The 27584-nt window shown below is 43.6% G+C and overlaps 1 protein-coding gene and 3 pseudogenes across 2 annotated transcripts; 3 read left to right on the top strand and 1 right to left on the bottom strand.

The window, feature by feature from the left end:
• The window catches only part of LOC147987353 (putative disease resistance RPP13-like protein 1), a 58934-nt pseudogene extending 43479 nt beyond the window's left edge, over positions 1-15455 (top strand).
• A 1284-nt stretch (positions 15456-16739) lies between these two features.
• On the bottom strand, positions 16740-27267 carry LOC125528703 (uncharacterized). 2 transcript variants are annotated; one of them, XM_087540316.1, is made up of 4 exons: positions 27251-27267; positions 18159-18291; positions 17239-17304; positions 16740-17009 (listed from the first exon to the last, which is right to left on the bottom strand). In XM_087540316.1, the coding sequence occupies exons 1-4, from the start codon at positions 27265-27267 to the stop codon at positions 16836-16838; spliced, it is 390 nt and encodes a 129-aa protein (XP_087396442.1). In that variant the 3' UTR covers positions 16740-16835. The 2 variants fall into 2 exon arrangements, with proteins under 2 accessions (XP_087396442.1, XP_048549095.1); XM_048693138.2 differs by lacking the exon at positions 27251-27267 and having other exon boundaries at positions 18159-18299.
• LOC147987354 (pentatricopeptide repeat-containing protein At2g34400-like) lies at positions 18405-19123 on the top strand (annotated as a pseudogene).
• Positions 20011-22354, top strand: LOC125528704 (pentatricopeptide repeat-containing protein At2g34400-like; annotated as a pseudogene).
• Positions 27268-27584: the final 317 nt, after the last annotated feature.

Consider the following 27584-nt stretch of genomic DNA (forward strand, 5'->3'; position numbering starts at 1 on the left):
GCCGCGTGGGGATGCCAGATCGGAACTCGGGGGCCGCTGCCCATGCAGGGTCGCGCGGCACGATGATATAGAACCACCCCGATTGCCAGCCCTTTATGGTTTCCACAAAGGAGCCCTCAAGCCATATTACGTTAGGCATCTTGCCCACCATGGCGCCTCCGCACTCCGCCTGGCAGCCGCCCACCACCTTCGGCTTGACATTGAAGGTCTTCAGCCGTAAGCCGAAGTGGGGCTTGATGCGGAGGAAGGCCTCGCACACGACGATAAATGACGAGATGTTGAGGATGAAGTTCGGGGCCAGATCGTGGAAATCCAGGCCGTAATAAAACATGAGCCCCCGGATGAAGGGATGGAGAGGGAATCCCAGTCCGCGGAGGAAATGGGTGAGGAATACTACCCTCTCATGGGGCCTGGGTGTGGGGATGAGCTGCCCCTCATCTGGGAGCCGGTGCGCGATGTCGTCGCGCAGGTATCCGGCTCTCATCAGTTTCTTGATCCACCTGCCTCCCGCTCCGGACATGATTGGAGAAGGTCGAGGTGGGAAGTGCGGACTTGGGCGCTAGAGCTCGAGTGTGCGAAAACGGATGGGTAAGGGAGGAAGAAGGCGTGGATAGAAAGGTGAATCCTTATCCCTTTATATGGGCGGACGAAACTAAGCGTCCCCACTTGCCTGGTAAAACTCGCTTATCCCCCAAGCGCCGCAATTGATGGCGCGGTTGGGTTACCCACACCCGTATTGATGAGAATCCCGTAATAAGGGGACACGATCTCTGCTTTGACAAGACGTGTCGAAAAACTGCCTCGCGTTATGTGCGGGGCTGATTAAAAGAAACGGTTCGAATAATCACCGGGCCGTGACGTAACGTCATGCTACCAAAACAAGCCAGCAAATTAGATCTGCGAAAATATTATTCTCTGTACGGTGGAATGTGGAACTTATTTTGCAGGGTCGGACACTATCCTCGTATTCAAATTCTTCTGTGATGTATTCGGAGAAGGAACCCGCCTTGCAATGCCGAAGACAATACTACGCGCCGGACTCATCGTCATTGAAGCCTGGTTCAGGGGCTACTCAGGGAGTCCTGGATAAGGGGGTCTCCGGATAGCCGGACTATCTCCATTGGCCGGACTGTTAGACTATGAAGATACAAGATTGAAGACTTCGTCTCGTGTCCGGATGGGACTCTACTTGGCGTGGAAGGCCAGCTAGGCAATACGGATATGGATATCTCCCCTTTCGTAACCGACCTTGTGTAACCCTAACCCTCTCCGGTGTCTATATAAACCGAAGGGTTTTAGTCCGTAGGACAACAACCATAAGATACAATCACACCATAGGCTAGCTTCTAGGGTTTAGCCTCTCTGATCTCGTGGTAGATCTACTCTTGTACTACCCATATCATCAATATCAATCAAGCAGGACGTAGGGTTTTACCTCCATCAAGAGGGCCCGAACCTGGCTAAAACATCGTGTCCCCTGCCTCCTGTTACCATCCGGCCTAGACGCATAGTTCCGGACCCCCTACCCGAGATCCGCCGGTTTTGACACCGACAGCTGCCCTTCACTCGGCGAGGTGGGACTAAACATTGTGCAGGTTGGTGGCAGCGCACAACCATTAGTACCGGTTGGTGGCTCCGACCGGTACTAATGGGTGCGCCTATAGTACCGGTTGGAGCCATGAACCGGTACTAAAGGGGGACGTTTCCCGCCGCTTGACCTGGCCAAAATTGGCCTTTAGTACCGGTTGGTGGCTCCAACCGGTACTAAAGGCCCCTCCTATATATATAGCACTTGTGAAAAAATCAATTTCATCTCCTATCTCCAACCTCTCTCCCGTTCCGCGCGCGTCGTCGCCCTCGCCGCCCCCGCCCCTTGCCCCCGCCGCCCGTCGTCGCCGTCTCGCGCCGCCCCTGCCGCTCCCCGTCGTCCCCGTCGTTGCCGTATCGCCCCCGCCGCCCGTACGCCGCCGCCCTTGTACACACACGCGCGCGCGCGCGCACACACACACACGCGCGCACACACACACACATTTTTTTTACTTATTTTCTGTTTTATGTTTTTTAGATTAATGCATGTCAAATTGTTAATTAGATGATCGAATTAGATGAATTACCTAAATAAGAATGTTAGAATGTTAATGTTAGATGAATTAGATAGAAAAATTAAATATTAATGTCAATTGTTAGATGAATTAGCTAGATATTAATTAGGTATATGAGATTATTTGAACTAGTTGAATTAATATAACTAGTTTATTTTTAGTAAATGCTTAGTTGAACTAGCTAGTTGAATTAGAACTAGTTTATTTTTAGTAAGAAAATTTAGGTATATGAGATTTGTTGATTTAATTAAAATATTACTATATATAGCTATTTTATATATTTTAGTAAGAAAATTAATAGAACTAGTTTATTTTTAGTAAATTCTTAGTTGAATTAATAGAACTATTTTATTTTTAGTAAGAAAATTTAGGTATATGAGATTTGATGATCTAATCAAAATATTACTATATAGAACTACCTACTTTATTTTAGTAAGAAAATTAATAGAACTAGTTTATTTTTAGTAAATGCTTAGTTGAATTAATTGAATTAATAGAATTAGTTTATTTAGATGAATTAATAGAACTAGTAAGTGTTTAATGTTTCACCTATATATGAACATATGTTAGATATTAATGTCAAATGTTAGATGAATTAGATAGAAATTATATGTTAGATATATATTTAATTTAGTTATATGAGATTTGATCATCTAATTAACATTTTACTATATAGAACTAGCTACCTTATTTTTAGTAAGAAATTAATAGTACTAGTTTAGTTGAATTAGTTGAATTAATTAGTTGAACTAGTTAGTTGAATTAGTTGAGCTACTTTATTTAGGTATATTTTTCGTAAGTGCTTAGTTGAATTAGTTGAATTAGTTGAATTAATTAGTTGAACTAGTTAGTTGAATTAACAGAACTAGTTTAATTAGTTGAATTAATAGAACTAATAAGTGTTTAATGTTTCACCTATGAACATAGGAATGTCGTCTGACGACGAACATGATTTCATTATGTGCGAATACTGCGAAGACATGCGCGTCCTGTGCGGCAGAAATTTTCTAGTTAATGATATATAGTCGCTTCAGCATCAAGCTGGATGAGATATTGTTTATTCAATGACCAGTCTTTTTTCGTAATTAAGCATGACTTATGCTTCATTTGCTTCAACTTATAATTTTAATTTTTCACTATTCTACTAGCGTATCCCCTGCCATGCAAGAATTTTTGTCTTGGATAAGATAGGTTTCAGTCCTAACAAAATGATTGAGGTAAAAAAAAGTTTACTTGAAGACCGAGCATGGTTATACCTTCAACATCAAATTATACAAAGCAGACACATACACCTATTTTGAAAGCAAAACTTGGCAAGCACTATGCAAGGTTTATGCATTTGAGCCTGATATGGTTATCACCTTTGATATTCGTCCGGAAGATGATATTGAAGGTAACAGAGACATCTGGATCGATGTGCAGACGCCTCTAGTTCTACCATTATATCAGTTTCTCAACCATATTTATGCCTTCGATATTGTTTATTCAAACATAGTTGACAAGTAATTTTTATTGACAGCTTATTTCCAATCAAGCAAACATGTCCGGTGCTTAGTAGACAGGACCGTCCACTGTCCCGGGGCTGAACTAAACTGTGAGGAGATAAGTCATTATGTTTCATGGCTTGAGGATCTTCATACTGTCAAGACAAATTTTCTTCCTGCACTTAGAAATGTTAGTACTCAAAACGTGCGACCAATAGTGTTCGTACTGAACTATGGTCACATATATTTAGGAAAGATGGTAAGATTTTTAATATTTGTCCTCAGTGCATCTTTTGCACACATTATTTTTAAGCTAAACTTCATTGCTAAGTATGTTACTATACGATGTTCTTCAACAGGGACTCCCGATGAATGTTGTGCCTGATTGGATCGAGACTAAAGGTACCATGAATATTGTTAGCTTACAGCCAAGATATCCTACAATGCACTTTAGTGCATTCAGGATTTCTAATAGAGAGGAATGCTTAATAGTAAAAGACTGGAGCAAAATTGTGAACGATCGCAGAGAAGTACTAGGGAGAAGCAATCAGAAGCGCAACCCACGATTAGGAGACAGGTTCATCTGCATGCTCCAATATGATGAATCAGGAGAGCTATACATGTTCTATGCTATTTTACCTGAGAGAGAGAGAGCAGCAGGAGTGATTAGCTAGTTAATACTCTTAGTACTTGTCCTCTCATGTCCGTGTTCTTCGTCCTGAACTTAATCTCAAAGAGTGATTTGCTTCTGTGGTGTTATGAACGCTTATACTATCATTACCATGTTGAACTTGATGATATCTTTGCTTCTAGTACAAGTGAATGTTTCTTCTTTAAGCTAGTGTTGGTGGTGATTAGATAGCGGTAATGACTATATGATGATTAAATAGTGGTAATGACGACTATGATGATTTTTAGCTAGCTAGTATATACTGTTGTTGGTGATGATATATGATACGTCTCCAACGTATCTATAATTTTTTATTGCTCCATGCTATATTATCTACTATTTTGGACAGTATTGGGCTTTATTATCCACTTTATATTATTTTTGAGACTAACCTATTAACCGGAGGCCCAGCCCAGAATTGTTGTTTTTTTGCCTGTTTTAGGGTTTCAAAGAAAATGAATATCAAACGGAGTCCAAACGGAATGAAACCTTCGGGAACGCGATTTTCTCAACGAACAAGACCCGGGAGACTTGGACCCTACATCAAGAAAGAAAAGAGGAGGCCACGAGGTAGGGGGTGCGCCTACCCCCCCCCCTCAGGCGCGCCCTCCACCCTCGTGCGCCCCCTGTTGCTCCATAGACGTACTCCTTCCTCCTATATATACCTACGTACCCCCAAACAATCAGATACGAAGCCAAAAGCCTAATTCCACTGCCGTAACTTTCTGTATCCACGAGATCCCATCTTGGGGCCTGTTCCGGAGCTCCGCCAGAGGGGGCATCGATCACGGAGGGCTTCTACATCAACACCATAGCCCCTCCGATGAAGTGTGAGTAGTTTACCTAAGACCTACGGGTTCATAGTTAGTAGCTAGATGGCTTCTTCTCTCTTTTTGGATCTCAATACAATGTTCTCCCCCTCTCTTGTGGAGAACTATTCGATGTAATCTTCTTTTCGCGGTGTGTTTGTTGAGACCGATGAATTGTGGGTTTATGATCAAGTCTATCTATGAACAATATTTGAATCTTCTCTGAATTCTTTTATGTATGATTGGTTATCTTTGCAAGTCTCTTCGAATTATCAGTTTGGTTTGCCCTACTAGATTGATCTTTCTTGCAATGGAAGAAGTGCTTAGCTTTGGGTTCAATCTTGCGGTGTCCTTTCCCAGTGACAATACGGGCAGCAAGGCACGTATTGTATTGTTGCCATCGAGGATAACAAGACGGGGTTTCCTTCATATTGCATGAGTCTATCCCTCTACATCATGTCATCTTGCTTAAGGCGTTACTCTGTTTTTAACTTAATACTCTAGATGCATGCTGGATAGCGGTCGATGAGTGGAGTAATAGTAGTAGATGCAGGCAGGAGTCGGTCTACTTGTCTCGGACGTGATGTCTATATACATGATCATACCTAGATATTCTCATAACTATGCTCAATTCTGTCAATTGCTCAACAGTAATTTGTTCACCCACCGTAGAATACTTATGCTCTCAAGAGAAGCCACTAGTGAAACCTATGGCCCCCGGGTCTATCTTCATCATATTGATCTCCTACTACTTAGTTATTTCCTTTGCTATTTACTTTGCCTTTATTTTACTTTGCATCTTTATCATAAAAACACCAAAAATATTATCTTATCATATCTATCAGATCCTTACAGGGATTGACAACCCCTATTTGCGTTGGTTGCGAGGATTTATTTATTTTGTGCAGGAACGAGGGACTCGCGCGTAGCCTCCTACTGGATTGATACCTTGATTCTCAAAAACTTAGGGAAATACTTTGCTGCATCATCCCTTCCTCTTCGAGGAAAACCAACACAGCGCTCAAGAGGTAGCAAGAAGGATTTCTGGCGCCGTTGCCGGGGAGGTCTAGGCAAAAGTCAACATACCAAGTACCCATCACATACCCTTATCTCCCGCATTAAATTATTTGCCATTTGCCTCTCGTTTTCCTCTCCCCCACTTCACCCTTGCCGTTTTATTCGCCCTCTCTCTCTATCCTTCCTCTCTTTCTCTATTTGCCTCTTTTTGCCCGCTTGCTTTTTGTTTGCTTGTGTGTTAGTTTGCTTGCTTGTCACGATGGCTCAAGATAATACTAAATTGTGTGACTTCACCAATACCAACAACAATGATTTTATTAGCACTCCGATTGCTCCTCTTACCGATGCTGAATCTTGTGAAATTAATACTGCTTTGCTAAATCTTGTCATGAAAGATCTGTTTTCTGGCCTTCCTAGTGAAGATGCCGCTACCCATCTAAATAGCTTCGTTGATTTGTGTGACATGCAAAAGAAGAAAGATGTGGATAATGATATTGTTAAATTGAAGCTATTTCCTTTTTCGCTTAGAGATCGTGCTAAAGCTTGGTTTTCGTCTTTGCCTAAAAATAGTATTGATTCATGGAACAAGTGCAAAGATGCTTTTATCTCTAAGTATTTTCCTCCCGCTAAGATCATCTCTCTTAGAAACGATATTATGAATTTTAAGCAACTTGATCATGAACATGTTGCACAAGCTTGGGAGAGAATGAAATTAATGATACGTAATTGCCCTACTCATGGTTTAAATTTGTGGATGATTATACAAAAAATTTATGCCGGATTCGATTTTACTTCTAGAAATCTTTTAGATTCGGCCGCGGGAGGCACTTTTATGGAAATCCCTTTAGGAGAAGCTACTAAACTCCTAGATAACATTATGGTTAATTATTCTCAATGGCATACTGAAAGATCTACTAATAAAAAGGTGCATGTGATAGAAGAAATTAATGTTTTGAGTGGAAAGATGGATGAACTTATGAAATTATTTGCTAATAAGAGTGTTTCTTCTGATCCTAATGATATGCCCTTGTCTACTTTGATTGAGAATAATAATGAATCTATGGATGTGAATTTTGTTGGTAGGAACAATTTTGGTAACAACGCGTATAGAGGAAATTTCAACTCTAGGCCTTATCCTAGTAATTCCTCTAATCATTATGGTAATTCCTACAACAACTCTTATGGAAATTATAATAAGATTCCCTCTAATTTTGAATCTAATATTAAAGAATTTATTACTTCGCAAAAGAATTTCAATGCTATGATTGAAGAAAAATTGCTTAGATTGATGATTTGGCTAGGAACATTGATAGAATTTCTCTTGATGTTGATTCTTTGAAACTTAGATCTATTCCACCTAAGCATGATATCAATGAGTCTCTCAAATCCATGAGAATTTCCATTGATGAGTGCAAAGAAAGAACGGCTAGGATGCGTGCTAAGAAAGATGCCTTTATAAGAGTGTGTTCTTCTAGTTCCTATGAAAATAAAGATGAAGATCTAAAAGTTATTGATGTGTCCCCTATTAAATCTTTGTTTTGCAATATGAATCTTGATAATTATGGGACTGATTATGATCCACCTTTACCTAGAAGGCGTTCCAAGAATTCGGAATTTGTTGATCTTGATGCTAAATTTGATAAAAGTGGGATTGAAGAAATTAGAACCCTAGATGTTGCTAAACCCACTATTATGGATGTCAAGGAATTTAACTATGAAAATTTCTCTTTGATTGATTGTATTTCCTTGTTGCAATCCGTGCTAAATTCTCCTCACGCTTATAGTCAAAATAAAGCATTTACTAAACATATCGTTGATGCCTTGATGCAATCTTATGAAGAAAAACTTGAATTGGAAGTTTCTATGCCTAGAAAACTTTATGATGAGTGGGAACCAACTATTAAAATTTAAATGAAAGATCATGAATGCTATGCTTTATGTGATTTGGGTGCTAGTGTTTCCACGATTCCAAAGACTTTGTGTGATTTGTTAGGTTTCCGTGATTTTGATGATTGCTCTGTAAACTTGCACTTTGCGGATTCCACTATTAAGAAACCTATGGGAAGAATTAATGATGTTCTTATTATTTCAAATAGGAATTATGTGCCCATAGATTTTATTGTTCTTGACATAGATTGCAATCCTTCATGTCCTATTATTCTTGGTAGACCGTTCCTTAGAACGATTGGTGCCATTATTGATATGAAGGAAGGAAATATTAGATTCCAATTTCCATTAAGGAAAGGCATGGAACACTTTCCTAGAAATAAAATTAAATTACCTTATGAATCTATTATGAGAGCCACTTATGGATTGCCTACCAAAGATGGCAATACCTAGATCTATTCGTGCTTGTTATGCCTAGCTAGGGGCATTAAACGATAGCGCTTGTTTGGAGACAACCCAATTTTATTTTTATTCCTTGCTTTTTGCTCCTGTTTAGTAATAAATAATTTATCTAGCCTCTGTTTTGGTTGTGTTTTTGGTGTTTAATTAGTGTTTGTGCCAAGTAGAACCGTTGGGAAGACTTGGGGAAAGTTTTGTTGAACTTGCTGTAAAAAACAGAAACTTTAGCGCTCACGAGAACTGCTATCATTTTTATTTGGAAAGTTATATTTAGTTAATTATTTTTTCAGATGAATAATATATAAATTACTCACGTCCAGAAAATTATTTTAGAATTTTTGGGGTTCCAGATCTTGCGCTAGCTACAGATTACTACAGACTGTTCTGTTTTTGACAGATTATGTTTTTCGTGTGTTGTTTGCTTATTTTGATGAATATATGGCTAGTAAAATAGTTTATAAACCATAGAGAAGTTGGAATACAGTAGGTATAACACCAATATAAATAAAGAATGAGTTCATTACAGTACCTTGAAGTGGACTTTTATTTTCTTTCGCTAACGGAGCTCACGAGATTTTCTACTTTAAGTTTTGTGTTGTGAAGTTTTCAAGTTTTGGGTAAAGATTTGATGGATTATGGAACAAGGAGTGGCAAGAGACTAAGCATGGGGATTCCCATGGCACCCCCAAGATAATCTAAGGACACCTAAAAGCCAAATCTTGGGGATGCCCCGGAAGGCATCCCCTCTTTCGTCTACTTCTATCGGTAACTTTACTTGGAGCTATATTTTTATTCGCCACATGATATGTGTTTTGCTTGGAGCGTCTTGTATTATTTGAGTCTTTGCTTTTTAGTTTACCACAATCATCTTTACTGTACACACCTTTTGAGAGATCCATACATGTTTTGGAATTTGTTAGAATACTCTATGTGCTTCACTTATATCTTTTGAGTTATATAATTTTGCTCTAGTACTTCACTTATATCTTTTAAAGCACGGTGATTGATTTGTTTTATAGAAACTATTGATCTCTCATGCTTCACTTTGATTATTTTGAGAGACTTAATAGCATGGTAATTTGCTTAAAATCCTAATATGCTAGGTATTCAAAGTTAGTAAAATTTTCTTAAGAGTGTTTTGAATACTAAGAGAAGTTTGATGCTTGATGATTGTTTTGAGATATGGAGGTAATAATATCAAAGTCGTGCTAGTTGAGTAGTTGTGAAATTGAGAAATACTTGTGTTGAAGTTTGCAAGTCCCGTATCATGCACATATGGTAAACGTTATGCAACAGATTTGAAACATGAGGGGTTATTTGATTGTCTTCCTTATGAGTGGCGGTCGGGGACGAGTGATGGTCTTTTCCTACCAATCTATCCCCCTAGGAGTATGCGCGTAGTACCGAGGTTTTTGATGAATTGTAGATTTTTGCAATAAGTATGTGAGTTCTTTATATATGACTAATGTTGAGTCCATGGACTATACGCACTCTCACCCTTCCATCCTTGCTAGCCTCTTCGGTACCGTGCATTGCCCTTTCTCACATTGAGAGTTGGCTCAAACTTCGCCGGTGCATCCAAACCCCGTGATATGATACGCTATTTCACACATAAACCTCCTTATATCTTCCTCAAAACAACCACCATACCTACCTATTATGGCATTTCCATAGCCATTCTGAGATATATTGCCATGCAACTTTCCATCATTCCGTTCATCATGACACATTCATTATTGCCATATTGCTTAGCATGATCATGTAGTCAACATAGTATTTGTGGCAAAGCCACCGTTCATAATTCTTTCATACATGTCACTCTTGGTCCATTGCATATCCCGGTACACCGCCGGAGGCATTCATATAGAGTCATCTTTGTTCTAGTATCGAGTTGTAATCATTGAGTTGCAAATAAATAGAAGTGTGATGATCATAATTTCCTAGAGCATTGTCCCAAGTGAAGAATATATAAAAAAGAGAAAGGACATAAAAAAAGAGAAGTCCCCAAAGAAGAGAAAGGCCAGAAAAAAAGGAGAAGGCCCCCCAAAAAAATGAAAAATGAGAGAAAAAGAGAGAAGGGACAATGTTACTATCTGTTGCCACACTTGTGCTTCAAAGTAGCACCGTAATCTTCATGATAGAGAGTCTCTTGTTTTGTCACTTTCATATACTAGTGAGAATTTTTCATTATAGAACTTGGCTTGTATATTCCAACAATGGGCCTCCTCAAGTGCCCTAGGTCTTCGTGAGCAAGCAAGTTGGATGCACACCCACTAGTTTCTTTTGTTGAGCTTTTATACATTTATAGCTCTAGTGCATCCGTTGCATGGCAATCCCTACTCCTTGCATTAACATCAATCGGTGGGCATCTCCATAGCCCATTGATTAGCCTCGTTGATGTGAGACTTTCTCCTTTTTTGTCTTCTCCACATAACCCCACTCATTATATTCTATTCCACCCATAGTGCTATGTCCATGGCTCGCGCTCATATATTGCGTGAAAGTTTATAGGTTTGAGATTACTAAAGTATGAAACAATTGCTTGGCCTATCATCGGGGTTGTGCATGATGAGAGCATTTTTGTGTGACGAAAATGAAACATGACTAAACTATATGATTTTGTAGGGATGAACTTTCTTTGGCCATGTTATTTTGAGAAGACATAATTTCTTAGTTAGTATGCTTGAAGTATTATTATTTTTATGTCAAATGAACTTTTGTCTTGAATCTTTCGGATATGAATATTCATACCACAATTGAGAAGAATTACATTAAAATTATGCCAAGTAGCACTCCACATAAAAAATTCTATTTTTATCATTTACCTACTCGAGGACGAGCAGGAATTAAGCTTGGGGATGCTTGATACGTCTCCAACGTATCTATAATTTTTGATTGCTCCATGCTATATTATCTACTATTTTGGACATTATTGGGCTTTATTATCCACTTTTATATTATTTTTGGGACTAACCTATTAACCGGAGGCCCAACCCAGAATTGCTGTTTTTTGCATGTTTTAGGGTTTCGAAGAAAAGGAATTTCAAACGGAGTCCAAACGGAATGAAACCTTCGGGAACGTGATTTTCTCAACGAACAAGACCCGAGAGACTTGGACCCTACGTCAAGAAAGAAAAGAGGAGGCCACGAGGTAGGGGGCGCGCCTACCCCCCCCCCCCTCCCAGGCGCGCCCTCCACCCTCGTGGGCCCCCTGTTGCTCCATCGACATACTCCTTCCTCCTATATATACCTACGTACCCCCAAACGATCAGCTACGGATCCAAAACCCTAATTCCACCGCCGTAACTTTCTGTATCCACGAGATCCCATCTTGGGGCCTGTTCCGGAGCTCCGCCGGAGGGGGCATCAATCACGGAGGGCTTCTACATCAACACCATAGCCCCTCCGATGAAGTGTGAGTAGTTTACCTCAGACCTACGGGTCCATAGTTAGTAGCTAGATGGCTTCTTCTCTCTTTCTGGATCTCAATACAATGTTCTCCCCCTCTCTTGTGGAGAACTATTCGATGTAATCTTCTTTTTGCGGTGTGTTTGTTGAGACCGATGAATTGTGGGTTTATAATCAAGTCTATCTATGAACAATATTTGAATCTTCTCTGAATTCTTTTATGTATGATTGGTTATCTTTGCAAGTCTCTTCGAATTATCAGTTTGGTTTGGCCTACTAGATTGATCTTTCTTGCAATGGGAGAAGTGCTTAGCTTTGGGTTCAATCTTGCGGTGTCCTTTCCCAGTGACAATACGGGCAGCAAGGCATGTATTGTATTGTTGCCATCGAGGATAACAAGACAGGGTTTCCTTCATATTGCATGAGTCTATCCCTCTACATCATGTCATCTTGCTTAAGGCGTTACTCTGTTTTTAACTTAATACTCTCACTAGTAGAAAAGGGGGCTTTGGTCCAGGCCGGGTAACCCCATTAGTCCCGGTTCAGTCCAGAACCGGGACCAATGGGGGCATTGGTCCCGGTTCGTGAGCCCAGGGGGCCGGCCGGGCCACGTGGGCCATTGGTCCCGGTTCATCTAGACCTTTTGGTCCCGGTTGGTGGGATGAACCGGGACCAATGGGCCTCGCTCCTGGCCCACAACCATTGGTCCCGGTTCGTGCCTCAAACCGGGACTAAAGATTAGACCTTTAGTCCCGGTTTGAGGCACGAACCGGGACTAATGGGGATGAGACCTTTAGTCCCGGTTCGTGGCACGAACCGGTACTAAAGGTCCCATTTTCAAACTATACCCCCCCCATGTGGATCGCCTTTTCAGTTTTAAAAAAAATAAAAGAAAATGATGGAAATGTCAAAAAAATAAAAGAAAATAAGTTTCCCATGTGATATGTGGTCTAGTTGTTGGGAAAATTTGCAAATGTGAATTTTGACTTTATTTGCAAAATCTCTTTGAAATTTGTAAAAATGGGCATAACTTTTGCATACTAACTCGGATGAAAAAGTTTTTTATATGAAAAATCATCTACTCGAAAAGTTACATCCAAATTTAACATTTTCAAAATCCTCAAAAACCTAATAGAAAATAGTTACGGGGCTTTTAAGATCTAGAGTGAAAAAAATCGAAAAAAATTCAAACAGTGGGCAAACTGTGGTCAAACAATGGTCAAACTAATTATTCTAGAATATTAGTGTTACTAAATAATTATTTCAGTTATTTTAATTTTGGTCAAATCTGGTCAAACTGTGGTCAAACTAATTATTCAAGAAATATTAGTGTTACTAAATAATTATTGTTTTTTAAAACAATAGTTTCAAAATAAAACTATGAAATGTGTCACTTCATGCTCAAGCAAAATTCCTGAAGGTTAATAGGATTGACATCTTAGTATTGTCAGGAAAACAACAAGTGCAGACTTGGAACGAGGGAGAATAGAAACCGAAGTTAAGCGTGCTCAGGCTGGGGGAGTGGGAGGATGGGTGACCGTTCGGGAAGTTAGATGATTTGGAATGATGAGTGGTGATTAGAGGATAAATTGAGAAGTGATGAGGGGTGGTGATTACAGACTAGAGGTTAAAATAATTCAGAAATTTGAAAATAAAAAAATTCAAAAAAAATTTCAAAAAAAATCATAAAATTTCCTTTAGTCCCGGTTGGTGTTACCAACCGGGACTAAAGGTGGAGCTCCACATGGCCGCGCCCTTTAGTCCCGGTTCTGGATTGAATCGGGACTAAAGGGAGAGGCATTAGTACCGACATTTTAGTCCCGGTTTCAGAACCGGGACTAAAGGCCCTTATGAACCGGGACTAAAGGCCCTTTTTCTACTAGTGTCTAGATGCATGCTGGATAGCGGTCGATGAGTGGAGTAATAGTAGTAGATGCAGGCAGGAGTCGGTCTACTTGTTTCGGACGTGATGCCTATATACATGATCATACCTAGATATTCTCATAACTATGCTCAATTCTGTCAATTGCTCAACAGTAATTTGTTCACCCACCGTAGAATACTTATGCTCTCGAGAGAAGCCACTAGTGAAACCTATGGCCCCCGGGTCTATCTTCATCATATTGATCTCCTACTACTTAGTTATTTCCTTTGCTATTTCCTTTGCCTTTATTTTACTTTGCATCTTTATCATAAAAACACCAAAAATATTATCTTATCATATCTATCAGATCTCACTCTCGTAAGTGGCCTTATAGGGATTGACAACCCCTATTTGCGTTGGTTGCGAGTATTTATTTGTTTTGTGCAGGTACGAGGGACTCACGCGTAGCCTCCTACTGGATTGATACCTTGGTTCTTAAAAACTGAGGGAAATACTTACGCTACTTTGCTGCATCATCCCTTTCTCTTCGGGGAAAACTAACGCAGTGCTCAAGAGGTAGCAATATATATGATGCAAAAGTTTTTATATTAATTAATATGATGATGATGATGATGATGATGTTGATGAGTTATTATATCTCATTTATGAAAGAAAGCGCAGATTAGTTTCAACTGGATGGATCCTAGCTAAGTGATCAAGTGTATGCCATATGCCATATTACCTTGATCACGTGATCACCTAAGTGATCAAGTAATATGGATATGGCATATACTTGATCACTTAGCTGCCAGGATCCACATGCATCCAGTCGAAACTAATCTGCGGTACTTTCACCTAATGATTTAACAACTCATGATAATGTAAAAAAATCACTAAATTAAATTGAAAACACAAAATTAAAATAAAAATAAAAAATAAAACAAAAACACCCCAAACATTTAGTAGCGGTTGGTAACACAAACCGGTACTAATGATCTACCCGCACCCGGGGACAGGCTCGTGCCACGTGGTGGCACTTTAGCGCCGGTTCGTGCCGAATCGGTACTAAAGAGGGGGGGGGGGCTTTAGTCCCCACTCTTGCTTGGGCTGCTATCAGGAGCATCTTCAACATCTGAAGCTTGTACCAATGTACCATGCATGTGTGGCCTCATGTACACGTCGCTGGGGCGCCGGGGAGCTGTGGTGCGGCGAGGCACGCAGGGTAGCCCAAAATGGGGCATGGCTTGTCAGTCGATGGTGATAATCGGTCGCGGCAAGGTGCAGAAAGCACGACTGTGTACATGCAGACATTGCATGGCATGTGCTCGATGAAATGTCCACATTTTAGATAAAAATGTCCACACTTTAGATAGATGAAAGGAAAGAGAAGTATTGCCACATGGACCAAAGACCGGTCAAACATGTATGACGTGTCTGGTTTTAGTCAAAATCGTGTCCACATCAGTAGGAAACCACTTGAAAGCGTATGAGGGACTAAACTTATCCAGTTTTAAAAATTGAGGGACTAAGTTTTGCTGGTTTTAATGTTGAGGGACCATTTCTGTACTTTCAAAAGAGTTGAGAGACGAAAAATATACTTTTCCCTTCCATTTAAGAGGAGCAGGCAGCTTGAAGATGTTGAAGGACCTCCCATTCATCTCTCAGATGCTTGTAGTTGCTGGATGTGACGTCCTGGAGAAGGTCTCAAACCTTCTTAATCTGAGAGAGATCCATGTATCTGGTTCTCCAAACTAAAACTTAAAATTTAATGTTTGTTGAGGGGTTTGTATTTGCAGCAGCTCGGGCATCAAATCCAAGAGCAGCAAAGGACGAGTGTACATGTGTCCTAGAGAGTGAGAATACACCTAATTAAGATGGCAACGGAGACACAAAGTACGAACACTGGTTAGACATTTAATTTCTTATTTGGTCTGCGTCCTGCATTGTTCGATCGTGCATCTAGTCCTCTGCTCCGCCTATGCGCACTGTCTCCTTGCATAACTACCTGTCATGGTGGCATCACACTAGATGCCATGAGATGGCTAAAAGTGGGGGGCAGCGTGACTGCATGAGGACGCCGGTGGGTTCTGGAGGCGAGATTGGCACGCGCGAGAGCGAGACTAAGTACCTAGGTTCGAAGCCCTCCAGGGGAGGTAACACCACCAATCCTGCTGAAAATGGTATATTAGGCACACAAGGGTTACAATGGTGCTTCTGGAGCTGTATGGTGGAGGAGGAAGAAAGATCTAGCTCTCAATCTTGCCTCTCGTGTGTATGAATGGGCGTGTGCATGTTCTACTGAGGCTCCACGGAGAGAAGGCGAGACTCTATGCATGGAAGGCTCCAGGGGGGGGGGGGTGTCTTATAGGCCGCCCTCGGGTACAAGTGTAAAACTACATAGGAGGAGGGCCTGGTGTCAGCGTCTGGAGCCGGCAATGGGGCCCACTGGCTGCCTGGGCCCACCAGTTGCACGATGTTGTTGCTTGTCACCTCCCGTGTCATGGAGTGGTTGGAGTAGTGGGACTACAGTGGCGAGCTACGTTGACGTCGGGCACTCCGGTCAGCGAACATGACCGCACTGTAGCCATGCGCTCCCGTCGTGGGAGAATGGTCTTATCATACGGTCAGATGGGATGGTCGCTAATCCGCAGCCAGTCGGCCCGGCCATGGCATTGTGCCGACACGGCCTGCGCCGTGGAGCCAGATTGAGGGGCGCCAGCCGCCCTGATGTTTGAAAAAAACGCTTTAGGCTCCGGTGCCTACCCGGGGATCCGGCTTGCCTGCTCCCTCCCCATGCTCCCATCCGTGCTCCCACTTCATCCTATGGTTGTCTTTTTTCCTCATTTCTTTCTAATCTAATCATCTCCCCCCTGATTTTAAGGGGGTGGGGCCGGGCCTTATTTTGTTCCAATCAAATCAAGCCACGTACGCGGGATCAGGCAAGTATCGTCCCCTACCCGGGGGTCATCCCCCGACATTACCATTTTCATGGCCCTCTAAGGTTGACATTAAATTTGTGTACTTTCCATTACTAGCATAAGCATGTGGACTGTCTTTGATAAATTTGGCAGGGAACTTACAGGAAAATTATGTAAACAAGGGCCAAGAGTGAGACCTTACAGTTACACATCAGAATTAGATGGCCGCTCCATCAAGTAGACTGGACGTAAAATCATTGTTTGCCAGCACTATTTTGTCTGCCTTGACAACATCACTTAGTTGAAGGGGTGCAAAGCTCCGATCAGGACCATAGAAATGAGGAAAGTAGTTACAGCCATCAGCTGCCTCATAAATTAAGCCATCTGCAATCTAAGATACACAAGAACAATAAATTGTACAAGTAAATGTCTTGGTATCAATAGGTAGCAATTTGTGCATGTGTCCTAAAACCCATATAGATAAATACACTAAAACATACTGCCTCTGTAACTTAATGTAAGATGTTTTATACAGTTCATTGAATTGCAAAAACATCTTACATTAAGTTACGGACGGAGTAGTAAATCTAGAAAAATAAAGGATGTTTAAAGATCAATACCTTGGCAGCATCAACTTGTAACAAGTATAGACCATTTTGCCCATGGAAAAAATTCTTTAGTGTCACCTACACCAAGTCAAGGATAAAATAAACTTGGTTTTTGATAAGGACCAACATACATACAGATACAAAAAATATATATGAATGAATGCATATGATTCATATTTTCTACAAAAAATAAGATCCCAGATCAAGTCGGCATTGAAATAACAGGGGTGACAGCTTCAAAAAAAAAAGGGGTGATATAAGATATAGTCTTCTGGTTCCACTGAAGCTGGTACAGTAGAAGTCAGTGCTCAAGAAACATATATTACAAGATGTGTGACAGTTCAAGAGTGTGTGTTTTTATAGCAAAAGACAGTTCAATAGTGTGAAGGAGAATATCATGTATCATGTGAATAAGTAAAACATCCCCAAACCAGTGTCGTTAGAGTATATAGAGTATATTGGTGAGTTTGTCCCTTTGCACAAAAACACGGCCTAAGAACGCATCGTTTTCAGATTTAATTCCTTAATAGAAGAAATTTGCTGAATGTGATTTCCTGTTGGTATAGTATGCCGTAATGCCAAACGTTCTATTTAGTAGTAGCATTGATCTACATCTCGTTTCATGAATCATTGTTCAACAGCTTGCTCGTGTATTACGGATCAATATAACTTACCCGGTAGTGCCAGTCTAATCTAAATAAACTGAAAGATTCACTCAGAAAAGACATCTGGCATGGATTATTGGGCATAATCAGGCAATAAGCCCCAAACCTCGACACATCAGGCAATACAGGGAGAAATCTACTAACAAATCAGACAGAACAACATCTACACTAGAATCTATAGCGGAGATCTCACAAAACCGAGAGATCTGGAGAGGATGGGGGTAAAGGACGGAAGGAATCGAAGAGGTTTTCTGTAGCCGAGGGTACCTGGGCGAGGTCGCCGAGGTGAAAGCAGCCAGTGGATCGGTCGAGGTCGCCGCCGAGCGTGCCGCCGGTGCGCTGAAGCTCCGCCCACTCCTCCCCGGTGCTAATCCGGTACACGAATGCTGGCGGCGGCGGCGTTGTCATGGCGGTGGCCCGCTAAGAACTGTACGTATTTTCCAAAGTGAAGTAAAGCTTTGTAGACAAGTGGGCCTAAAATAAGCTGAAGCGGAGCGCTAAACATCACCGGCGATGCCCATGGCTTCCCCCGCACCGCGCTCCGCCCCGACGCCTTTCCTCCTCCTCGCCACAGCTCGATGCCCTGCGCCTGTCTTCGCAGAAGCTCGGGCTGCAGAGTGTACTCCAACCCCATTCCCTCTTCGCCATGTACTCCAACCTCGACTGCCCCCGCGCTGCGCGCAGGGTGTTCGATGGAGTTCTCCAACGGGACGTCATCTCTTGGAACTCTAGGGTAGACGATGTGACACAGGCGTTCCATGCAATGGTCGCCGACGGTGGGTGCCAACGCGGTGACGGTGGCGGTCATGCTTGTGGCGTGCAAGGATGCCGGAGACCTGGTGCTTGGTAGGTGGTTGGGGGACGGGATTGAGGTGAGATCGCTCGTCGGCTCAGCTCTCATTGGGATGTATGAGAAGTGCGGGGAGATGGCGGAGGCTTGGAGAGTGTTTGATGGCATCATTGACAAGGATGTCGTCGTTTGGAATGCCATGATCACAGGGGAAGTATCGATAGATCTCCACTTCACTTCTCATTTGAAAAAATCTCCGATGAATGTACGTAATCTTATCTGGCCTGATCATTTGTGTTTGGTATGTATGATGGCGTAGGTACTCGCAGAATGACATGTCAAAGGAAGCCATTTTTTCCGGTTTCACAGCACGCGGCAAACAGGGGCTCGTCCTGATAAGATAACCTTGGTAGCGGTACTCTCAGCCTGTGCTGCAGTTTGAACTGATGAGGAATGGGGAAGGGCTCCGGCCGGACGATGTCACTTCCATGAGTTTTGCTTGAGATTTTTTATGGTGCATCATACTACCCAATATAGTGGGTAGTATTTAGTTAATCCAATGGTCAATATGGATCAATCAAAATTTCGCTCTAGGATATACTGGTAATTCTCTATTAGGGTTATATTAGTTCTTTCTTAATCGCATCCTATCCATGCCGCTCGATTCGTCCGCCACTATTGATGCCACACGAACCCAAAATCTCCGGGCAGTTCGCCGGCACAAAGACATCTGTGCACTCTGTGAACCCCCTCGCGTGGAGGCACGAGCGGGTCTGCAGCCCACTTCACCGTGGTTCCCTCGGGCTACGGGCCGCGGCGACGAGGTCGTGGCAGCGTGGTTAGAGTACCATTCGCGGCCCCGGGCTCGCAGGCAAAGAGCGTCAGGCTCCTCCTATCGAAGGGGCTCACAGGCAAGAGTGTCAGGCCCCTCCTATCGAAGGGGCTCGTCGTCCCAGAGGCGTCTTGTGGGGACTCGCCGGAGAATTAGAAGTGTGCAAGGAGACCGACATGGAGGACCTACTGTACCGCGTCCCCATCTTTGATCCCGTCCTCGTGAATCTTTGCTTGCTGTCGTCTCTGGAGGAAGCGACGACGTCCGTCGTGTTGTGCCGCGATGAGGACGACGACATCGTCGAGAACCCAACACCAAGCCAAGTGCAACGCCGTCTCCGGCGCCCGTTCAACCTTGGAAGCTTTAAATTTGGTCCGACGGATGCTAAGCTCATGGAGTTCGCCGCCGACATGTAGGCCCTTCTTGGCCGGCCGGGCAAGGACGACAGCAACGAGAAGGAACTGTTTTGTATGGAGGCATTGGGCGTCATCAAGCCGATGGACGTAGAAGACGGCGGGCGAATTAAGCTGGAGATTGATGCCATGCGAGCGTGCGGCCTCCAACAGAGCCCAAGGTTTCCGGCGATATATGCTCGAGATCGATTTCGACCTTAGGCAACACCGGACTACAACGCGGCAAGCAGCCGTGCAACTGCCGACATTCAGTTCCTCCGAGGAGCCTCACTACGCTCAATCTATTAGGTGGCCATTAAGAGACCTGCTTGCGTGAACCAGCTTGTCCGATTGATAAATAGTAAACTACCCAAAATACCCCTAACTACTCAATATACTATTGAAAATCTGTTGTAGTATTGGCTCATCTCAGCCATCCAACCACATAAATGACGGCTCAAATAAACCTGATGTATCGTAAAAGGTCTCTTTTGCTTCAGTACAGCCCCCCCCCCCCCCCCCCCCCCCCCCGCGAAAAGTAAGTTTACACGAATCTTAAAGTTACTTTTAAAGGGTATCCTTGTACATTCACGGTCAACTAATTCTAATCCATATCTCCCAATGTGTCAAACAAGCTATCAGAACAATCTAATATGTTTGCTTGAAAGGGTATCTTTAATCTGTAAACTTTTCTAGGGGGTTGTACCGAAGCAAAAGTCCACTTCCATAGCAGTACTTTCTGCTTGTGTACATGCAGGGTTGTTAAAAGATGTTCGGCGTTGGTTCAATTCCTTGACATTTGAGTTCCAATAATCATTCCCAAGGTCGTGCACTACTCCTGCATGGTTGATTTATTGGCACATGCCGGACATTTAGAATAAGCACGTGATTTCATCGAGAAGACCCCTAGTAAGGCAGACACGGTGATGTTGGGGGATTTGCTTGCCGCTTGTCGGAAATGCAAAAACGTTGAGGTCAGTGCAAGGGTCATCAACAGGATCATGCTGCTGCAACCCTCAAACTCGTGGAACTACGCGGTTTCATCAAAGATATATGGAAGCTCAGTTAGATTGGATAACTCTTCACGGATGAGAGGACTGATGAGAGAGCGAGGTGTTAGCAAAATTCCAGGTTGCAGCTGGATTGAGGTTAGTGGCAGAGTTCTTGAATTCTATGCATGGGATGGACCACAGCATGGTGCGGAGTCTGGCTGGACGGAGCGAGCGGGCTTTTCGGCCCGCTCGTGGCCCGTTCTGGACCGGACCGTCCGGTCCTGGCCCGCTGAAGAATTTGTTCGGTCCGGTTGCTAAATTTCGGCCCGAAATTTTCTCGGTCCGGTCCGGTCTTTGCCCGGTCCGACCGAGCGGACCGAAGGTGCGGGCTGTTCTTCTTCACCGCGGCCACCGGCGACGCTCTGGACGTGTCCCACCCGGCGCTGTTCATGGGAATCAAGTACTCACTCATGCAATTGACACAGGGACAGGGGCAAGAGGTAGAAGAAGACCTAGATCACGCGCTGCCTTTTTTCCTTGTATTCAGTCAGACAGAGAATAGAAAGAACAAGAGTGCCGGCGTTCAATCCGATAATCGCGGCGCCATTCTTGACTAGCCCTTCGCTGCCGTTTCCTTTTACTAGCGACTAACGAGAGAATCCGAAAATCATGCGCCCATCCCATGCTTCCGTTTCCTTTTATCAAGTCGAACATAAAACAGAAGGAACATTCTATTCCTACGTGACTTTCTTACCAAATCTATACGTGATATCTTTGTTTGGTTTGTAATAACTGCCCCACGATTTTAGGTAACAGAAGCAATCCAATTCAATTAGTACATAAGTTTACGTAAAAATCATTCTTAGAAATATATCACTACTAAAAAGAAAAAGAACGACAGAAACAGGCTCGATCCTATAATCACGGTGCCATCCCACGTTTAACTTCACGTCAGATTTGATCCGTTAATCATGGCAAGGCCCGCACACAAAAAATCGTGGGCTCATACACGCACTACAATACTTGCATGCGACAGAAAAACTGCGAAGGAGGAAACACGCGCAGTTTCATGGCTAACAACGGCGCCCGCCGCGTCCTGTCGCTTCCATGTGTACACCACCGCCGGTCTGGACCATCGAGCGCCCTACACCTCCTCTTGCGCTGTCTAGCAACCCCTCATGCGCGTTGTGCCCTCATCGACGGTGACCACGGCTTGTCCTCTCGGTCCAGCCCGGGCTGGAGCGCGGTCGGTCCGAGCCCTGAAATCAGGACCGCCCAGCTGGTCGGTCCGGTCCGGTCCGGTCCGCCGGCAGCCGGTCAAAACGGCGGCTCGGTCAAGGACCCGACCGGCCCGGACCGTGTCCACCCTGAGTGCGGAGGATATGTATCAACTCCTCAACATGCTTCTTGATGAGATGAGACTGGAGGGATATGTTCCAAATCTTGATCTGGTTTAACACAAAACCGGATGCAGGTCAACTTCAGTATTGCAGTCTTACTGAAATCTGCTTTCAGGATTGGTAGTCATGTCAAGGAGGCTGGACTACACGCAATTTTTTATAAGAAATTCTGGCCAATATTGGACGATGAACTGGTAAAAGAAGTGCTGCAGGCAGTAAACACGGGAATCATTCCTGAAGGGTGGAACATGACCACTATTGTGCTCATACCGAAGGTTGAGAACCCGGAGACGGTTGCACAGTTCAGACCCATAAGTCTTTGTAACGTTGTTTATAAAGTAATTTCAAAAATGCTAGCGGCAAGGTTAAAACTACTACTTCCAGACATCATCAGTGAAACCCAAAGTGCGTTCGTGCCTGGAAGGATTATTACCGACAACGTTATTGTTTCTTATGAGTGCCTTCATACAATGAAGAAGAGGAAAACAGGGAAGCAAGGGACATGTGCCGTGAAGCTGGACATGCACAAAGCTTACGATAGAGTGGAGTGGGTGTTTTTGGAGGCAATCCTTGGGAAGCTTGGCTTTGATGCAAGATGGATAAAATTGGTTATGGCATGTGTGACTTCAGTGCAGTATAAGGTAAGGTTCAATTCAAATGAAACCTTGCCGTTCTCACCAACAAGAGGGCTTCGGCAAGGGGATCCCCTCTCTCCTTACTTGTTTCTGCTGTGTGCGGAAGGTCTATCTACACTTATTTGCCATGAGGAGAACCTTGGGAATTTACAAGGAGTTCAGGTGTGCCGTGACTCCCCTCGTATCTCATATTTATTATTTGCTGACGACTCCCTCATCTTGATGAAAGCAGACTGTAGGAATGCCCAAACCTTGAAAAGAATCCTAGATGACTATTGTGCAGCATCAGGCCAAATGGTGAGCGAGGCCAAGTGTTCTATCTTTTTCAGCCCCAATACAGAGGTGGAAACAAAAGCCGATGTGTGTCAAATACTGAATATAATGACTGAGGCGCTGTCTGACGAATATTTGGGGCTGCCATCGATGATTGGAGTAGACAAGGTAACTTGTTTCAAACATCTAATTGAAAGAATCCAGAAAATGGTAAATGGGTGGAAGGAGAGAACTTTATCCTATGGTGGAAAAGAAGCACTAATTAAAGCGGTGGCCCAAGCCATCCCTACATATGCGATGAGTGTATTTAAATTTCCAAAGAAAATTTGCAAGGGGATCACTGATGCAATGTCGCAGTATTGGTGGGGTGACGAGGAAGACCATAAAAGGATGCATTGGTTTGCTTGGTGGAGAATGTGTATTCCGAAGGAAAAGGGGGGTATGGGGTTTCGAGATGTCCAGAGTTTCAACTTAGCCATGCTGGCCAAGCAATGTTGGAGGCTGATTGAGCATAATGAGTCCCTGTGTGCAAGGGTATTAAGAGTGAGATACTATCCCACTGGCAACATATTGAATTGTGAACTGAAGAAGGGCTCCTCTTATATTTGGAGAAGCATTTGGGCGGGCATACAAACATTCAAAGAAGGTTGTATTTGGAGGGTTGGCGATGGTGCAAAAATTAATATCTGGAGTGACTGCTGGATCCCCAACAGTTTTTCAAGGAAGGTGGTCACTGTCCGGGGTAACCAAGTGCTCACAAAAGTAATTGAACTCATAGACCCGATTACAGGTGAATGGGATGAGCAGCTGATCCGTGAATCTTTTTGGCATATCGATGCAGAACGCATCCTACAGATCCCCTTGCACCAACAAGTAACAGAAGATTATGTTGCTTGGCATCTGACTAGGAGCGGGATTTTTTCAGTCAGATCAGCTTACTATAAACAATGGGAGGTTTCATATGTAGGCGAGGCAAATGAAGCAAACTTGTTTGGTGGGACAGCGCCACACCCAATATGGAAGAAATTATGGAGTTTGAAAGTTCCTGGGAAAGTCAAGATCTTTTTGTGGAGATGCTTACATAATGCAATTCCGTGTTTCAGTGTCCTAGCAAACAGGCACATAGGCCACGTCTCTCAGTGCCCAATATGTCGTTTGGCTGCTGAGGATATTAAGCACGCCATCTTTAGTTGTGAGCGAGCCAAAGCAGTTTGGTCATCTTTGGGGATTTGGAATACTATATCTAATGCTCTACTGGTGGACCGATCGGGAGCAACAGTACTGGAATTTCTATTGTGTGATCAGGTGCATCAGAAGGTGTATATGGATCAGTTTGACCTACCTGAACTTATCGCTATGGCTAGCTGGTATATCTGGTGGCAGAGAAGGATGCATGTTAGCGGGGAGGTAGTTCAACCTCCGGCGCGAACAGGACAATCCATTCATGCACTTACTCTGAATTTCACCCGTGCGATGGCCGTTCCCGCGCCAACACCGAGGATAAACTCTTGGCCAATAGTTCTGGAGTCGCAACAGCTCTTGAACGTTGATTCATCTTTCCGGGAGGAGGATCATTCGGGGTCATGTGGAGCCATTATAAGAGACCACAAAGGGAACTTCATAGCAGCTTCTACCTCACGTATTGACCACGTCGCAGACGTAGTCTCTGCTGAAGCTGCAGCACTCCGGGAAGGTTTGAAGTTAGCTATTTCGATGGGTTGCAATAACATCATGGCGAGGATGGATAACTTCATTGTAGTAAACGCTCTACAACTGAATGAAGGACAATCAATGGTGGCTGGCCCCGTCTTGGAAGAATGCAGAGATTTACTAAGAGGTTTAGGGAAGGTTTTTCTTGAGCATTGTAATAGAGAGTCAAATACGACAGCTCATGTGCTAGCTGAATATGGCCGTGCAAACGATCCGTCTCTATGGATCGAGGCACCACCAAGTTTCATTGCCAATTCCTTGGCAGACGATGTATCTGTTATTTAGTTTAATAAAGCTAGCCATGAAGGCCTTCTCGTCAAAAAAAAGGGAGGCTGACACGTGTGAAAGAAAGGAGGCGGCTGTTCTTTTTTCTCACAGCAGCATAAACATCAGCCGAAATACTGAATAAATGTCGGATGTCGAACATCTAACATTGCTTTGTATTCCTTCTCCATGGCTGGATACCAGGATCGAACCAGGTCTATTTCGAATCACCTGTCAACAGTGATCTTTGAATTACAGCAGCTTGCTAAGTCATGTACAAAATATTGGCTGCTTGAGCTGTGAGTATGAAAATACTCTTGAAACTTCCAACAGGCGATTTCAATTCGCCAATGGACTCGATTGGTTTTGCGAGCTGTCAGAACAAGCTAGATAACCGCGAATATAGAAAAACATAATAATTTCTTGCTGAACACATTCAGTACTCTAGTCTAAAAGAAAAATTAGTTGGCACCTGCGTAATGTTGGAGTTTTTGGAAAAATAGCATCCCAGGAGGAGTGGAGATGAAATCCAGAGGAGCTACGATATCGCTCCAAGTCAGCGTTCATGTAGAGTTTTTTTTTCCTGGGTAAGTTCTTCAGGTAAGAATGGTATTACTGATTTTTTTTGGACAGTAAAACTTATCTTCTAAAGTTGTTGCAGAGGTCAGGAGCTGGGATATCCTTGCTGCCAGTATCATCTTGAGTCGGTGATTATGAGCAATCGATTCTTTAAAGAATGGATGAAGACAGTACTTTTTCAATACAATACTTGAAGGGACAAACGAAAGAATGAAGGTATAGTTTTGGAGGCCTACACTATATGTCCGTTTCCCACTCAAACAATCATGATTTATGCCTAGCGATTTCTGTAGATCGACATGTCCATCCTACGGCAAAACCTTGTGCTTGCTTAATCAGTTCCGGGCCTCGTTGGTGCCGCCGCTCGGGGCGGACGGAGGAGCCGGGGCCCTCGGCAGCATGGTGGGCAAAAGTGGCGCGTACTTGTCGACGATCGCCTGGTCCTTCTGCTCGCTATCGCTGGATGCGTCGCCGGCCGGCCGGAGCGGGCGCCCGGCGGAGGCTTCTCTGAGGCTGACGACCAGGAGAGCCAGCACGAGGCACGTGGCTACGCGGCTGCTTCGGGCGCTGGCAGAAGAAGAGGAAGCCATTGTTTCGCGAGCGACGAGGAGGAGAGGGTCGGTGCAAGGACTGGCTGTGAGCTGAGACCTGAGCGATGAGAAATCTTTCTTGGAGAAGAAAGGGAGATGGTCTTTTTGTGTCCATCTGTGATGGGAGTTTGTGGTGAGTGTTGGGTGGAAGGGGTCAAACGGGGAGGCTGAGTGAGGTGGAAGGGAAGGAGGGGCTACGGATGTTCTCATCACTCCTTTTGTGTTGACTTGGTTAGAGATTTCCCCTAAAAAAAACTTGGTTCAAGAAGAGAGGCGCGGATGTTTGTTTTTTTTGATAAACTTCTCCTCCCTTATTCATTCATAATTAAAATAGCATCGTTTATAAGTAAAAGGATAACCTCATCAGGAGCGTTATCAAAAGATGGATTGTTCTTGTTCTACGGTGGGATCCATATAATCTTGTACAGGCAGCTGTTCTATTTTTTGATTTTCTTTTAAGAATATTTTTTGATGAAAGCAACTCATCCGATCCATTCTTAGTTGAGCTTTGGTTAAGTGCTACCAAACTCGTTTGTCTCGTGCATACTCCCTCCGTCCGCATAAGAGTAACTAACTAGATCTAGGCGTTCTTTTTGAATAGTTTACCGAAAAAGGCTTTCGCTCCGTTTTATAAATAAAGCAACCACCAAGCACAAAGTTATCAAGGTACCAACCAAACAAATACACACATAAAGCCACCGCAGGTAGGTCCGACAAACACGCACACAGACAAAACCCAGGTTCAGCTGTGGGCACAGCACAACAAGCCCAACACCGGCGCACGACACACACAACAAACTCAACGGCGGTGGCGGCGAGGTGGAGAAGATCTAATCCGGCTCCGGTGGTGGTGGGGGAAGCGGTGGAGCCATCCGGAGAGCCATCGAGCGAAGCTGGGTGATGGTGGAGGTGATGGCATCTCTCTCCTGGGGACGGTTAAGCAGCCGCCAAAGATGCAAGTAATCAGACCATTTGAACAAAGCGTCAGTAGCACGACGAAGAGGAATGCACTGAATCACAAACTTATTCCTAACAGTCCACAACGTCCAGGCTAGCACCCCGATGATCATCCACCTAATGTGGCGAACTGAGGGTGATAACGCCTGGAGTTCGGCGAAGTGTGCGGGGAAGTTGTTGTGGTCCTAGCCTTCACCCACTATTTCGCGGAAACAACTTCATAGGAACTGCGCGGACACGCAGGTGAAGAAGATATGGTTCGAATCCTCTTCAGGCCCA

This window comes from Triticum urartu, chromosome 2A, assembly GCF_056163025.1.
Source record: "Triticum urartu cultivar PI428250 chromosome 2A, HENAU_Tu73, whole genome shotgun sequence".
Lineage (NCBI taxonomy): Eukaryota > Viridiplantae > Streptophyta > Magnoliopsida > Poales > Poaceae > Triticum > Triticum urartu.

What these genes read in the sequence shown, in the direction of transcription:
- LOC125528703 (XM_087540316.1), bottom strand. An exon ending in ACCTCGGCGACCTCGCCCAG is followed by an intron (nt 17,305 to 18,158) that starts GTACCCTCGGCT and finishes GACTTGGTGTAG; the next exon opens with GTGACACTAAAGAATTTTTT. An exon ending in TACAAGTTGATGCTGCCAAG is followed by an intron (nt 17,010 to 17,238) that starts GTATTGATCTTT and finishes TGTGTATCTTAG; the next exon opens with ATTGCAGATGGCTTAATTTA.